We start from the raw sequence: 13,740 nt of genomic DNA on the forward strand, positions 1-13,740 counted from the left end.
TGCCCGCTCTTGAGCTAGATAAAGTTAAACATCTGAAATGGTACAGTAACTTGCAAAATACTAATCTCTTGAACTTAACATTTCTCACATTACAACCAAGAACTTCAATATTCGAGTCAGAGGAGACCAAAAATGTTTCTTTCTCACTACATGCAAAATGCTCCGTCCCCCACTGGTGGTGGCAGAATTATGCTGTGGGGATGCTTTTCTTCAGCTGGCACAGGGAAGCTTGTCGGACTTGAAGGCTCATGATGCAAAGCTGGCTGAGACATAGCTTTAGCTGTAGTTACAGGAGAAGGTTAAAACAACTTTGAGACCCATGTTTTATTTTCCTTCCACTTAACATGCATGTATTAATTAGTTTCTTTTCAATAAGGCAGGGCTTGAGTATAGGATTCTTGAAGCCTGCAAACTAATCAGATGTTTTTCCTCTTTGGAGCTGCTGATTGATCCAACCAGCCAGCTGCTGATGTTTTCTGATAAGCAGCAGGCTGGTGCAATTGTTGCTTTAGGGGAAGTAAGATTGTGAAAGCACACAGAAGCATTTTAACTTCCTAAAAAAACACGTCAGTGCCATTTATTTAGCTTCTTTGTGTTGACGTTCCATCCTGGTTGTCAGTATTTCAGGTCGTTTGTGGCTCGGAGCTCAGTGTAGAGGGACAGTAAGGTGGCGGGCTTCTTCCAACATGTCATTAACTTGCATCTTTCATATGGAGCACTGCAGGATGCAGGCAGAGTGAATGCGATGTGTTGCACTCTGCTTCGATGTGAACGTGTAAACAGGATTGTTTTAACGTGAGCTAATGGGGAGAATCTGGGTCAAAACCATATTCCCCATTGATTTCTGTAGTTTTTTAATTTAAATCCATAGCAGTCATATCAGAGACGCTGGCTGTTATCCATGAACTCCTCCATCTGAGGCTCAGAGTCCTTCAGTCTGTATGGATTCACCCCCCCCTTCCCTCCTTACTCCCTTTTAATAGGGATCCTTTGTTTCTCAGCTTTGAGCAGAAACATAAAAGAATGCATGTGTTGTGCTGCCACCTGTTGGTCACAAATGGCATAAACACGACAAAAGCCCAAAGATCATACTTATCAACATAAGTCTGAGCTGTCATGTGAAAACAGGCATATTTTAGGCTAAAATGCAGCATTGTGTGTGATAGCAGTCTCTTGTTGATGGTTCTTAGAAATCTCAATCAGCTGTATGTTGATGGTTTAATGTTGCATTGAGTCATATTAGACATAAAGGACTTTCTATCAAAGTCCACCAACTCATCAGAACACTAAGGGTACTGCAGGTCTCCATCTGTAACACATGTTGACAAACTCCTACAGGCTCATGGGAGGGATTGCCACAAGATTGATGTCTTCCTATTACTCTGCTTGTTTTTCCTCCCGTTGCTCTAAGAAAATGTGCTGCCTCCACTGTATTTTGTGCTGATAACATTTTGTTTCAAAGACGACTTAATAGCTGCTGTAAGCAAACCGATTCAGAGACTTAAAGACAGCAAATTAACTTTACCGCCCCTGGAGCCTGACTGGCTGCTTTTTTTCAGGAGATATAATCCTCATTCTATACAAAGTGATAGCACAACAATGCCATAAATAAAATTCACAGCAGCTAGTTCTCTTCAGAAGGTAAATGGTAAATAGTGGTTTCCAAATATTTTTTAAAATACAAATATGAAGTATGCCATGCCTGAAGATGCCATCCTCCTGGTGGTGACAGCACCATGCTGTCTGGATGCTTATCTTCAGCAGGAACAGAGAAGGTGGTCAGAGTTGATGAAAGAGAAACCTGTTGGAGGCAGAAAAAGGACCTTCCAGCATGCCAGAGTTACAGTGGAATGGTTTACATCAAAGCAAATCCCTGTGTTATGTCCTAGTCAAAGTCCAGAAATAAATACAATTGAGAACCTGTGGCAAGACTTGCAAATTGGGGTTTTCCCTTAAATTGATGACTGTGGTATTTTCCTTTATTTCAGTTGTTTGTGGGTCTGTCGTTCCCCTACGAGGGTCCTGCCCCGTTAGAGGCCATCGCCAACGGCTGCACCTTTCTGAACCCCAAATTCACCCCTCCGAAGAGCAGCAAAAACACAGACTTCTTCAAAGGCAAACCCACTCTGAGAGAGGTGAGTGGACACATTTGTACATTAGAATGGCATGTCTCTGGTTTCTTTTCCTCACCGCGGCTCTGTCGCTCTCTTGTCTGCAGCTGACCTCTCAGCATCCGTACGCAGAGGTGTACATCGGTCAGCCCCACGTGTGGACGGTGGACATCGAGAACTCTGCTGAGGTGGAGAGGGCCCTCCGGTCCATACTCAGCCAGAAGGTAACAGTGAAATAGTCAAAGTGCGACAGTTATTTTTGCATATGTAAGCCTATGCAAGCAAGATGGATTTGGAGATAAAGGATTAAAGTCAGACTGGGTCCATGAATATGTAAACCTCATGTTTTATTGTGCTTGGTCTGCTGGCCCATAACAAAAGCTTTGTTCAGGGGACCAGCCTGAACAGTCTCATATGCTCTGTGATCAGTAGCGGCCCGCAGCTTACCAGGCTCCAGCTTGGCTCGCGCTCTACGCCTCCTCTTCGTCCTCATCTTGCTCCCAGCACACAAAGACACAGAGTGTGACTTGGTGCAACAACAGAGGCTGCAGTTGTTGCTCCTGCCAGCTTAAGGTTTTCTTCTGTAAGCTAGAATCAGTAGAGACCCAAGGAGGCAGAGGGATGAAGTTACTTTATGCCATGTACAGGCACACATCAGTTCAGGTTATCTTGAAATAATTTGAGTTTTGTTGTGTTTTTCTGGTCAGATTGAGCCCTACCTGCCCTACGAGTTCACCTGCGAGGGGATGCTACAGAGAGTCAACGCCTTCATTGAGAACCAGGTACAGACTGTGGAGGTTGTTTCGTGTTTATAGACACGATCTGCTCAAGGTGTAAAACAATAAGACTTTTTTTCAGCATCTTCAGTGGGTGGTTTTCCTCAGGCACCATAAAGAATTTAAGGTTTAATAATCTCGGCTTATAATTAGCTGCATTAAGGAGATTATTAAGGCTGACATCCCTGCAGGGTGAGCTCCCTTTCTTAGCTAGATAATGTAGTGTTTTCTCTTTGATCTTCTTAAAACCAAACAATAGAACATCAGGTCATGAGGAATATTTCCTAAAAATAGATGCAGTAGATAGAACCTAAAGCTCTCATAAAACCTGACTGCTGTTCTGTGAAGGCCTCAGAGGTTTGTGAGAGCATTAGAGAACAAAGGGCATCATAAAGACCAAGGAACACAGCATGTCAGGGAGAAAGTTGTGGAGACGTTTAAAGCAGGACCCTAATGGAAGAGTGGCAAAGATAAATCATTGCTGAAAGAAAGCAATTGAAGGTCCAGTTTGCCACAAATGGCAACACAACAAACAAGTGGGACATGTTCTGTTCAGATGAGACTAAAATTGTACTTTGTGGTCTTTATGCAAAATGCTATTTCTGGAACTGACATTACAAATGAGTTTGAACACCACCTGAATTATGTGGTCTTAATGTGATTAAAGGTTCAAGGAGCAGCTGTGGTTTTGCGTGGCACTGTATAGAGTCTGTAATTTGAGGTGATCAAAAACCAGTAATTGTGTTTTGATGTTTTCTCTAGTGATGACACAACTCTTTTCTTGTCAGGACTTCTGCCACGGTCAGGTCATGTGGCCCCCCCTCAGCGCTCTGCAGGTCAAAATGGCTGAGCCGGGTCAGTCTTGTAAACAGGTGTGTCAGGAGGCGCAGCTCATCTGTGAACCCTCCTTTTTCCAGCACCTCAACAAGGACAAAGACCTGGAAAGGTAGGATTCAGGCCAACACACAATGTTTAAAAAGGCCACAAGGTGGAAGCAGAGACCTCCTGTGAAGGGTTAATTTCCCTCCTGCTTGGTCTCCTATGCTTACAAAAAGAGCCACATGTTAGTTAGCAAATATGTAATTTTGAGGTGACAAGCTGAAGCTGTGTGTTTGTGTCAGGTTTGATGTCACCTGTCATACGGTGGAGTCCAGTGGCGATACGGTGGTCCCGGCCTACAGCGAAACTCGCCACCACTGCGTCTTCCAGTCAGACCTGCTGCTTTTCAGCTGCGCCGGCGCCCACCAGACACTGCGGCGCATCTGCCCCTGCCGCGACTACATGAAGGGCCAGGTGGCGCTCTGCAAAGACTGCCTATAGCACCTACAGCCTGGTGGAGTGCAGTGAGGAGGGGGTTGGAATGAGAAGCAAGCTGGGTGTGGGAGTAGACATGAAAAACTTTCTAAGACTGTGTTTGTTCTTCATATTTATTATTTTACCCCCAGCTGCAGGACGAGACACACTCCTGTACCCAACCAGAGCTCCTGTCAACTCTGATTCACCAGCAGGGGGCGCCGAGACTCCAGGAAACTGGTGACTTTACTTGAATGAACAAAGGGAGTTGGGTCAGACTTTAAATCCACAGCTCATATCAGTGAAAGCCTTTCTGCACAGGCAGGAAACAAAAGGACTCTACCGCCCCCTACTGACAGCCACTCCAACTCCTCCATCCATTCCTCCTGTTCAAATCTAACAATGTTATTCTTTAGGTAGGTTGCACTGGACTGGATACAAACACACTCGTATAAGCTGAAGAACAACTCAGTTTTACACTGTAACCATCTTGTTCCTCTTTTCTGCACAAAATGATGGAGGTGTCATTGGTGAAGGTAGATATCTAGATTTTTATTCTTCGAGTTTTATCGGGCCCAGGAACACCCCCTCCCATCCTCTTTTACAAGGTTTTAAGGTCCAGAATTGGAACAGTCTCCATTAGTCTTCATTTTTATTTGCTTAAGTTGCACATTTGCGTTAAGGATGACTGTGTGTGTGAGAAAGAGAGATTCTGCAAAACGCCAGTAGAGAATTGTGAAAATGTTGCTGCACATCATCTGATCCCTGCCACGGGGTGGAAGAGGATCAGGGTAGGGGGGCCCAGTGAGGGTCATTCTGTGGCTAGCGCTGTAGTGCACGGGGTCGCCATGTGGTAGGATGTTGTGACGTGTTGTAGATGATAGAACATTGTCAGTGAGGTGATAACACAGTGAAATGCCACAGCCTGCAGAGAAACGCGTTAACCTTACAGCCATCCATCCGTGTCTTCATGTACACCAGCTGTCTAAACTCGTAGAAAATGTTTGTCCAGCAAACTAAGCAGCAAAATCACGCCAACAATGCGTTCCTGCAGCGCAGAACCTTCCTGTTTTTCTGGGATAATCATTAGAATTTTAATTTGCCTGCCAACTAAGAAACGATTAAGAAAATGAATTTGTAGTTCTTGTGATAAATGGAATAAAATGCACTATGGTAATCTATTTGCAGAGGTTTATAAAGATATTAGTGACACTGTATATTGTTCATATGAGTTGAAAGTTTTCTTTTGTATTTATTTTGTATGCAGATCTTTATGGCTGTGTTTTGCTGGAAATCTTTATTTATAACAAGGATGTCTTCTTTTTTTCTGTTTAAAGATTTTATTTATGGAGGGTAATTTAAGAAACAAACTATCATAAAATCAAGATGAGGAGGTTTGTCTGCAACTCTTCAGCCTTTAGAAGTGATATGAGACCAAAAAAATGCTTTGGATGTTTCATGAGGTATTAATGTGCCATTTGGATTACATTTTTCCCCCTCATTCTGCTTTGTAAAAATAACGCCCCTTAACCTTCTGCTCAACTGCAATCTTTAATGCATTTTATCAGGCTTTTCTTTGATCGACCAGCACAAAGTAGCAAATACAAACTATAGTGACGGACTGCAACTCTAGGGTATATCTCCACCAGCACATCTAGAGACAGAAATGTTCTGTGAACTTCAAGTCTGATTCTCTGTTGTATTGAGGTGTGGACACTGATTAGGCCATTGTAGCACACGAATGTGCTTTGATCTAAACCATGCCATTGCAGCTCATGCTGTATGTTTAGGGTTGTCCTGTTGGAAGAACATCTGTCCAAAGTCTTGCCGGATTGCCCCGTATTTGTGCTGCGTTCCATTAACCTGGGAAGTCGGAGTTTACATCATCTCTGAGTTGTGGCGTTTCAGTTTTCCTGCTCATTTTCATTCGTATTGCTAGCAACTATGACAGTAACACTGTTCTATGCGGTATTTCATGCGTTGAAACATCTCATGAACACTAAAAAGTAGAACCTGTACAACTGACTAAATGTTATATAAATAATAAACTGCTAAAAACAGTCACAGTAAGAACGTTTTACTACTATTGATGCAGGTAGCAACCATCTCGAATGCAGAAGTTGTGTATGGTCGTGTTGCCCCAACTTTCGCGGGTGTTCCAGTTGAAATTTCCTACTTGGAGGTCAGTAATTTCGACTTCTGATGGAACGTGGCATTAAATTTCTGTCCCTGCTGAAAAAAAGCATCCCCCACAGCATGATGCACCCACCAGCTGTGTATTGAGATGTTTGTTCACTTTTGTTCTACACACAAATATACTCCATTTACTAATTACATGACCTCAGAAGACGAGTTGCACTGACTTCTATGTAGGGTTATCACAGTTAAAGTTTAAATAAAAAGGTCTTTCCTAAATTTTATTACTGAAAACCTTTAAAAGCCATGTATTATTTCCTTCCATTTTAGTGAAGCACTACTTTGTGTTGGTCTATCAGAATAAATCCTAATAAAATCCATGGAAGTTATTTGACACAATGTGTTGAGGCTTCAGGGGTTTGACCATTTTTGAAAGGCACTGTATGTTTTATTATGAAACACAGAAGTGGGTAAATTATTAGCCTGTTTCTGTCTCATCACTGTCTCTTTAAGACTGATAGTAGCGGACAAATGTGCCTTATTTTATTCCAACAGGAGCAGGAGCTTCAAACATTTTGGGCTATTTTCTTCATGCTTCACTTTCTAACTTTTTGCTCAGACTGTTTTATTTTCCTTTAACTGGTCCGTTATCTGCTGCCAAGTTAGCATTTGTTTTAATACATAAATGTGCCTTTTGGTGCTTTCAGTTTGGGTCTGCCTCAACCATTTACATGTTTAATAGTAATTACATTACCCAATAAACAGGAGTAATTGGATTATAGCAGCAGATGTAGAATGGTTGCCTTTAACTGATTAGTCACAGAAGTCTTCAGCTGAGCACACGTGACCCTAATGGGTTTGAGCAACTGTGAGGCAAACCCGTTTTAAGTTGCAACCAAAAGCCTTATTTAGTTATTCAAACCTCACATCCTCAGTTGTCTTGCCTCTAGAGATCTGCTCTGAGCACCAACCATATCTTGTTTTACAGTCAAACAGGTTCATTTGTTTTTCAAGCTGGATATTGTTTGAAGCTCTGTTAGCATCCAGTGTCTGAATTCAGCAGAACCGTGATGATTGTGGTCCAATCGGCCAAAAGGTGAACAGTGACATTTTGTTTGTTCTCACTGAGGGAAACGGCTTTATTTTTAAATAAATCTTTTTTCTGTGACAAACGGCTCAGGTTCTGGCTTTCTTTAACATCACAGGACGGTACACTCAGTATTTACACAGAAACATACAGTTAATGCAGGCTGAGGAGCAGCCTCTACCTCAGTGTGTGCTCTAAAGTCAGTGTTTAGGATGCTTCAGGCTGAAGCTAACTTCTGATGTTTCTCAGTACTTCATACAATGCCATGGAAAAAGCCTGACAATAAATCCTTATTTTATTGCAGTAGTATAATCACACTGGAAATGTTTAAAAACTCTGTTCTTTACTTAGTGTGCATTTATTCTTCAAGTTAAGTAACCATTACTGCAGCCATTGCTGTCAAATTGTAAAACCACTTGTGCGCAGTTTGTCTGGATCGCCCACAGTCCTGGGTCCTCTCTACTCTTTGCTCAGCCCGCATGTTTTCTGTAGGATTCAAGTGTGCGGACTGAGATGACCATGGAGGAAAATTGTTTTTCTGTCTGGTTAACCATTTCAGACAGAATGTTTTGGATCTTTATCCTGCCAAAAGAACCAATGGCATTTATTGGCGGAGGCCACCAGATATATTTGCTTAAAATCTCCTAGTATTTAAAAGAAAATGCCATGCAGGTTTGTGTGACCAGCCAGCCACAAGATTTAAAACGGTAAAAAAGGCTCAGAAATTAACTTGAAGGATTACTTCTGCAAAAACAGTCACTACACTGAGTTCCTCAGCCATTACTGTTTTGAAAACAGCATTTCCAACAGATTTTATCCATAATGCTACAACAGACCCAAATATTGAGCTGAATAAAAGGTAGAGCAAGGGACTCGCATGTCCTAATTTCCCCATTAGTGTGTTAGAGCCCATTACATCCAGGCATGTTCAGAACTGCAGAAGCCTTTTGGACGAGAAGTAAAACGTCTTCAAGAAACAAAAGAAATGGGTGCGGCGCTGATGGTGTAGGGGTTAAGCGTGCAACTATATACAGAGGCTACAGTCCTCAAAGCGGCCGTCCCGAGTTCGAGGCTCGGACCCGGCGACATTTGCTGAATGTCTACCCTTCTCTCCTGTCTGCCTACTGTCAAAAAAATAAAATTAAAATAAAGGCCACTAGTGCCAAAAAATCTTTAAAAAAGAAATCCAGCTGCCTGCTTCTTAAAACACTTGGACGACTGAGAATCAGAAGCAGCGTTTACGTTTGTGATGGTAGGACAGAAAAAGCATTTTATAGCCATCTCCTCCAAATAGGTGGCACACAATGGTTGATATGGAGACAAATTTTTTAAATGCTTCTGTTACATTTATTATGCAAACATTTGTCATAACATTGAATATTTTCCACTGAATAAATGCACTTGATTAAAAGTTGGGTTTTTGTTTTCAGGGTGAGATTATACTAATGCAATGAAAGATGGATTCATTTTGAAATCAAGTTAAAAAAGAAAATATCAGATGGTTGCATATAATAAAAACTAGCATCAAAGCATAGAGTTCATTTACAACCACTGCAGCAAGTACAGACCTAAGAAAAGTCCATAAAAAAAAAACCAATATCCTGGACCCTGCTGTAACCTGACAATCACATCCAACAGATTAAACTTGCTAATAATGTTTACATTTCACTGATTAGCAAAATTAAGGCTTTAGATTTAAATATGAGCACAGATAGAAATAACAGTTCAAAGCAAAGGTTTTATAAGGTCCTGATTAACCAGATCTTGTCAATCAGGACGAAATATTCCCAGTCAGGTGGGTAGTAATTGTTCGACATGAAAAAACATCAAGTTTTATTACCGCGTCATCGTTAAACTAGGAGCAGCCCATTGAAATCCCAATGCAAACTGCAGCTTGTGATAAGGGAGCTCCTGATAAATAATTGGGATACATATTGACTTGGTGGCTGCCCAGAACAGTAAATTTGAACTTGCATTCTTACTTTATGCCAAAGCCAATGTAACTACAGCCTGGGAAATCATAACTTTATGAACTGGTCTGCTGGGTTAGTTTCAGATTCACCAGATTTACTAACCTGTGGTCAGGCAATAAAACAGTTAAACTGAAACCTCAGTCAATCAGTCATGAAGGTTTATCAGGCAGCAAGACTGAAATGTGCCCTACAGTAGAGTCTTTACTACTAACCTGACTGAATCCAGATCGTTGTGTTAAAACAGTACTATAGTTCACAGTGGTAGCAATGGACCATGTGGGAATCAACAAACCCGGTTAACTATCTGGAAAACAGGGAAAAAGAGTATTAAGTGTGGCAATCAATGGAAATTTATGGCAGTTCATAGGGGAAACATTTCCCAGTTAAAACCAAACAGGAAACAAACCTGCTGCTTTTTTAGCCTCTGAGACAACTAAAGCTGAACAGAAATACATTTGACCACCTTCAGGAGTACAAAGCAAACCAGCTAGATAAACCAACACTTTATATCACAGGAGGTAGAAAACACCAGGTGTCCTAATGAAGCTGAACTAAAACAGAACATTTGTGCTTTAGTGAGTAGTTGGTGTTTTTTATATATATATATATACAGTGGGGAAAAATATTACAATTTCCTGTCCCACTGCATAAATGTTTCGTCCATCTGTCTGGCATATATCCATATCATATTTCCAGTTGTCCATCCATCTGTAAAGCCTGACTTCTGTAGAACTATCGACCGTAAATGAATAGAGAAACTTTGTATTCATACTTCAACAACAAGCTGGAAAGGAATGAGAAATGAGGAAATTTGAGTCAGGAAAAATACAGAATATTGACAAGGAATGTTGAGAAACCTTTGGATGGCAAAACAAAAACAAAAAGGTAGTTATGTCTACGACTCAGTGCAGAGCCGGCCATAACTAAACATCCAAACTGATAACTGAAATGAACGATGAAGCTGGCATCAGAAAGCTGGAACAAAGCTGCTAAAATGTCGCACCTGCTTCCTTTGCCTAATGGGCCTTCCGTTGATATCCTCCCTGTAGTCATAAAAAAAGTAAATCTCTGGTAATACAGAGCTGCTACATCAATCAGTTCGAGCTGATGCACTGCAACATTTTATAGCACAGCTGAGCGAAGGCCTCCAGGAACCATGGGACAAATAATCTGCTGTTGTTACAGCATCATGAGCTGGAGCTGAGGTACACTAAATCAGCTGGCTGAACTAAAATCTCTGACCGCTATGGACTCTCGGCCCATTAGCCTTTAACACACTGCCGCTCAAACTCAGAACTACAAATAGAGGCATGAAAAAGCAGAGCACCGACTCACTGCGACCAGACAGGTTTAGATAGACTGTATGTACACTGAACAGTAAAACACATAGAAAGTCCCAAAGGTTTCATCCATTGTCACCGTTCCCCTTCGCTTCAGATCCTCAGTTCAGTCTTTGGCAGACAGACGTCTTCCGCTTGAGGACTGAGTGTGACTGTCTGTGGATAGGCAGTAGGGAGCGTCTCTACTGTCCCCCCCCCCGTCCTGTCAGTCCCCCGTGTTTCCTCTGTGACCCATCACTCAAAGCGCTCGTAGTTCCTGGTCTGTCTGACCCGGGGGATCATGTCCCGCAGCAGCCTGGAGCACATGGAGGACAGTTTTAAGTTAAAACTGGTTATCCCAGCATGCCACTGTGGAAAACTCTTACTGCTTTTAGGTTTTGTGAAACTACATAATTTCCCTAAAATAATTTAAACTTTAAATAGAGGCATTTTTTCTTTTAACTAAACCTGCCCGTCTTTTTAAACTGTTATAATTAGTATAACCCCTCAGATTGTCAGAACAAGGTCCTATTTGACACTGTATTACAGCACCTTGAAGCAGTATTCACACATATTAAAACCAAAAACTTTATTTGATTTGGGTTTTATGTGACACACCAGCATAAAGTAATGCACAATTGTAAAATGGGAGGGAAATAACAGGATTTTAAGATATTTTCACAATGCAATTCTCAAAAATGTGACATGCATTTGTATTTAGCCACTCAATACTTTGCAGACTCACTTTTCACAGCATATACAGGTCCTTCTCAAAATATTAGCATATTGTGATAAAGTTCATTATTTTAATGTCATGATGAAAATGTAACATTCATATATTTTAGATTCATTGCACACTAACTGAAATATTTCAGGTCTTTTATTGTCTTAATACGGATGATTTTGGCATACAGCTCATGAAAACCCAAAATTCCTATCTCACAAAATTAGCATATTTCATCCGACCAATAAAAGAAAAGTGTTTTTAATACAAAAAACGTCAACCTTCAAATAATCATGTACAGTTATGCACTCAATACTTGGTCGGGAATCCTTTTGCAGAAATGACTGCTTCAATGCGGCGTGGCATGGAGGCAATCAGCCTGTGGCACTGCTGAGGTCTTATGGAGGCCCAGGATGCTTCGATAGCGGCCTTTAGCTCATCCAGAGTGTTGGGTCTTGAGTCTCTCAACGTTCTCTTCACAATATCCCACAGATTCTCTATGGGGTTCAGGTCAGGAGAGTTGGCAGGCCAATTGAGCACAGTGATACCATGGTCAGTAAACCATTTACCAGTGGTTTTGGCACTGTGAGCAGGTGCCAGGTCGTGCTGAAAAATGAAATCTTCATCTCCGTAAAGCTTTTCAGCAGATGGAAGCATGAAGTGCTCCAAAATCTCCTGATAGCTAGCTGTATTGACCCTGCCCTTGATAAAACACAGTGGACCGGCTGGGAGTTTTAAAGGCCTCAGGAATCTTTTGCAGGTGTTTAGAGTTAACTCGTTGATTCAGATGATTAGGTTCATAGCTCGTTTAGAGACCCTTTTAATGATATGCTAATTTTGTGAGATAGGAATTTTGGGTTTTCATGAGCTGTATGCCAAAATCATCCGTATTAAGACAATAAAAGACCTGAAATATTTCAGTTAGTGTGCAATGAATCTAAAATATATGAATGTTACATTTTCATCATGACATTATGGAAAATAATGAACTTTATCACAATATGCTAATTTTTTGAGAAGGACCTGTACAGCTACAAGTCGTTTGTGGTATGTCACTACCAGCTTTGCACACCTAGAGACTGAAGGTTTTGCACATTCTTCTTTGCATAACAGCTCAAACTCAGACTGGATGAGGAACATCTGTAAACACCAACTATTAAGTCTTGTCACAGTTTCCCAACTGGATTAAGGTTTGGACTTTGACAGGGTCATTCTAACACCCAGTCAAGACCAGCCCACCAACAGGTTGACCAGCCCTCCGCCTCCTGCTAAAGAACAGCATCTCCACATTTTGATACTACCCCCATCATGTTTCACCATGGGGAGGGTGTTTACAGAGTGATGTGCAGAGTTAGTTTTCCTTCATACGTGTATAGGACAAATATAACAGTTTTCTTATGACTAGAGCACCTTCTTCCAAATTCATAGTTGTGGAGTGCAATTTATTTTACTTGTCAACAGATTCCCACACCTGAGGTTTGGGTATCTGCAGCTACTCCAGAGTTACTATGGACCTTTTGGCCTCTTTTAATTAACACTTACCTTGCCCAGCCTGTCAGTGTAGGTGAACAGCCATGTCTTGGTAGGTTTGCAGTCGAGCCAAACTCTGTTTTCAGATGATGAAGTGAACAGTTCTCTGTGCTTGGGGTGTTGTTTTCTCACCCAACTCTGCTTTAAACTTTTCCTCGACTTTCTCTCTGGAGTTTATTTAGGGCTATTAGAGTAAAGGGGGGCTGGATACAAATGCACAGCAGACTTTCCGTATTTTCAATTGTAAACACATTTTAGAACCACATATCTTCCTTTCTGTTCAGTTATATGCTACATTGTGTTGGTTTATTAGATAAAATCACATGGAACACATTGAAGTTTGTGGATGTAACATGACAAAATTGTCAATAAGTTTAATGGGTATAAAAACTTCCATCACTACTACTTCTGAGAGCTTTGAGTAGTTTTCCAATCCAGACCTATTGTTTAGGGGAAATAATATTTATGTCCTCATTCATATTTTCATTTTAAATTGCGATGGTGCAGCTTTCTGGAATATTTGGGGCCTTTTTCTCTTCTTTTGTATTTGTGTTAGTGTCTAAATAAACACCATACCTTACAGATATATTCGGATGTAACTTACTTGACTCCATAGGCGAGGATGATGAGGCCCATGAGGACCCCTATTGTTCCATCCAGGTACCACACCTTGGGCTCATGTTTGAAAACTTCAGCACTGATGAGGATGGAGAACCCCATAATCCCTCCGACCAGAGAGTTGAATCCTGGAAAGAGAAAATAGTTTGGTACAGAAAGCTTTCTGGGCACTC

The 13,740-nt window shown here is 41.3% G+C and overlaps 2 protein-coding genes across 4 annotated transcripts in view; one reads left to right on the forward strand and one right to left on the reverse strand.

Moving 5' to 3' along the window:
* Nucleotides 1-7,484, forward strand: part of mgat5 (alpha-1,6-mannosylglycoprotein 6-beta-N-acetylglucosaminyltransferase) — an 83,492-nt gene extending 76,008 nt beyond the window's left edge. For both annotated transcript variants that reach the window (XM_047355411.1, XM_047355412.1), the window contains exons 13-17: nucleotides 1,989-2,135; nucleotides 2,219-2,335; nucleotides 2,819-2,893; nucleotides 3,676-3,833; nucleotides 4,009-7,484. In XM_047355411.1, coding sequence (XP_047211367.1) covers nucleotides 1,989-2,135; nucleotides 2,219-2,335; nucleotides 2,819-2,893; nucleotides 3,676-3,833; nucleotides 4,009-4,207 — 696 coding nt within the window. In that variant the 3' untranslated portion in view covers nucleotides 4,208-7,484. The remainder of the gene's footprint in view (nucleotides 1-1,988; nucleotides 2,136-2,218; nucleotides 2,336-2,818; nucleotides 2,894-3,675; nucleotides 3,834-4,008) is intronic.
* LOC124861578 (transmembrane protein 163-like) overlaps nucleotides 7,431-13,740 on the reverse strand; it is a 42,615-nt gene continuing 36,305 nt past the window's right edge. For both annotated transcript variants that reach the window (XM_047355415.1, XM_047355416.1), the window contains exons 8-9: nucleotides 13,554-13,695; nucleotides 7,431-11,011 (exon numbers count right to left, since the gene is read on the reverse strand). In XM_047355415.1, coding sequence (XP_047211371.1) covers nucleotides 10,951-11,011; nucleotides 13,554-13,695 — 203 coding nt within the window. In that variant the 3' untranslated portion in view covers nucleotides 7,431-10,950. The remainder of the gene's footprint in view (nucleotides 11,012-13,553; nucleotides 13,696-13,740) is intronic.

The sequence above is a fragment of the Girardinichthys multiradiatus genome, chromosome 24 (assembly GCF_021462225.1).
Source record: "Girardinichthys multiradiatus isolate DD_20200921_A chromosome 24, DD_fGirMul_XY1, whole genome shotgun sequence".
NCBI classification, from domain to species: Eukaryota; Metazoa; Chordata; class Actinopteri; order Cyprinodontiformes; family Goodeidae; genus Girardinichthys; species Girardinichthys multiradiatus.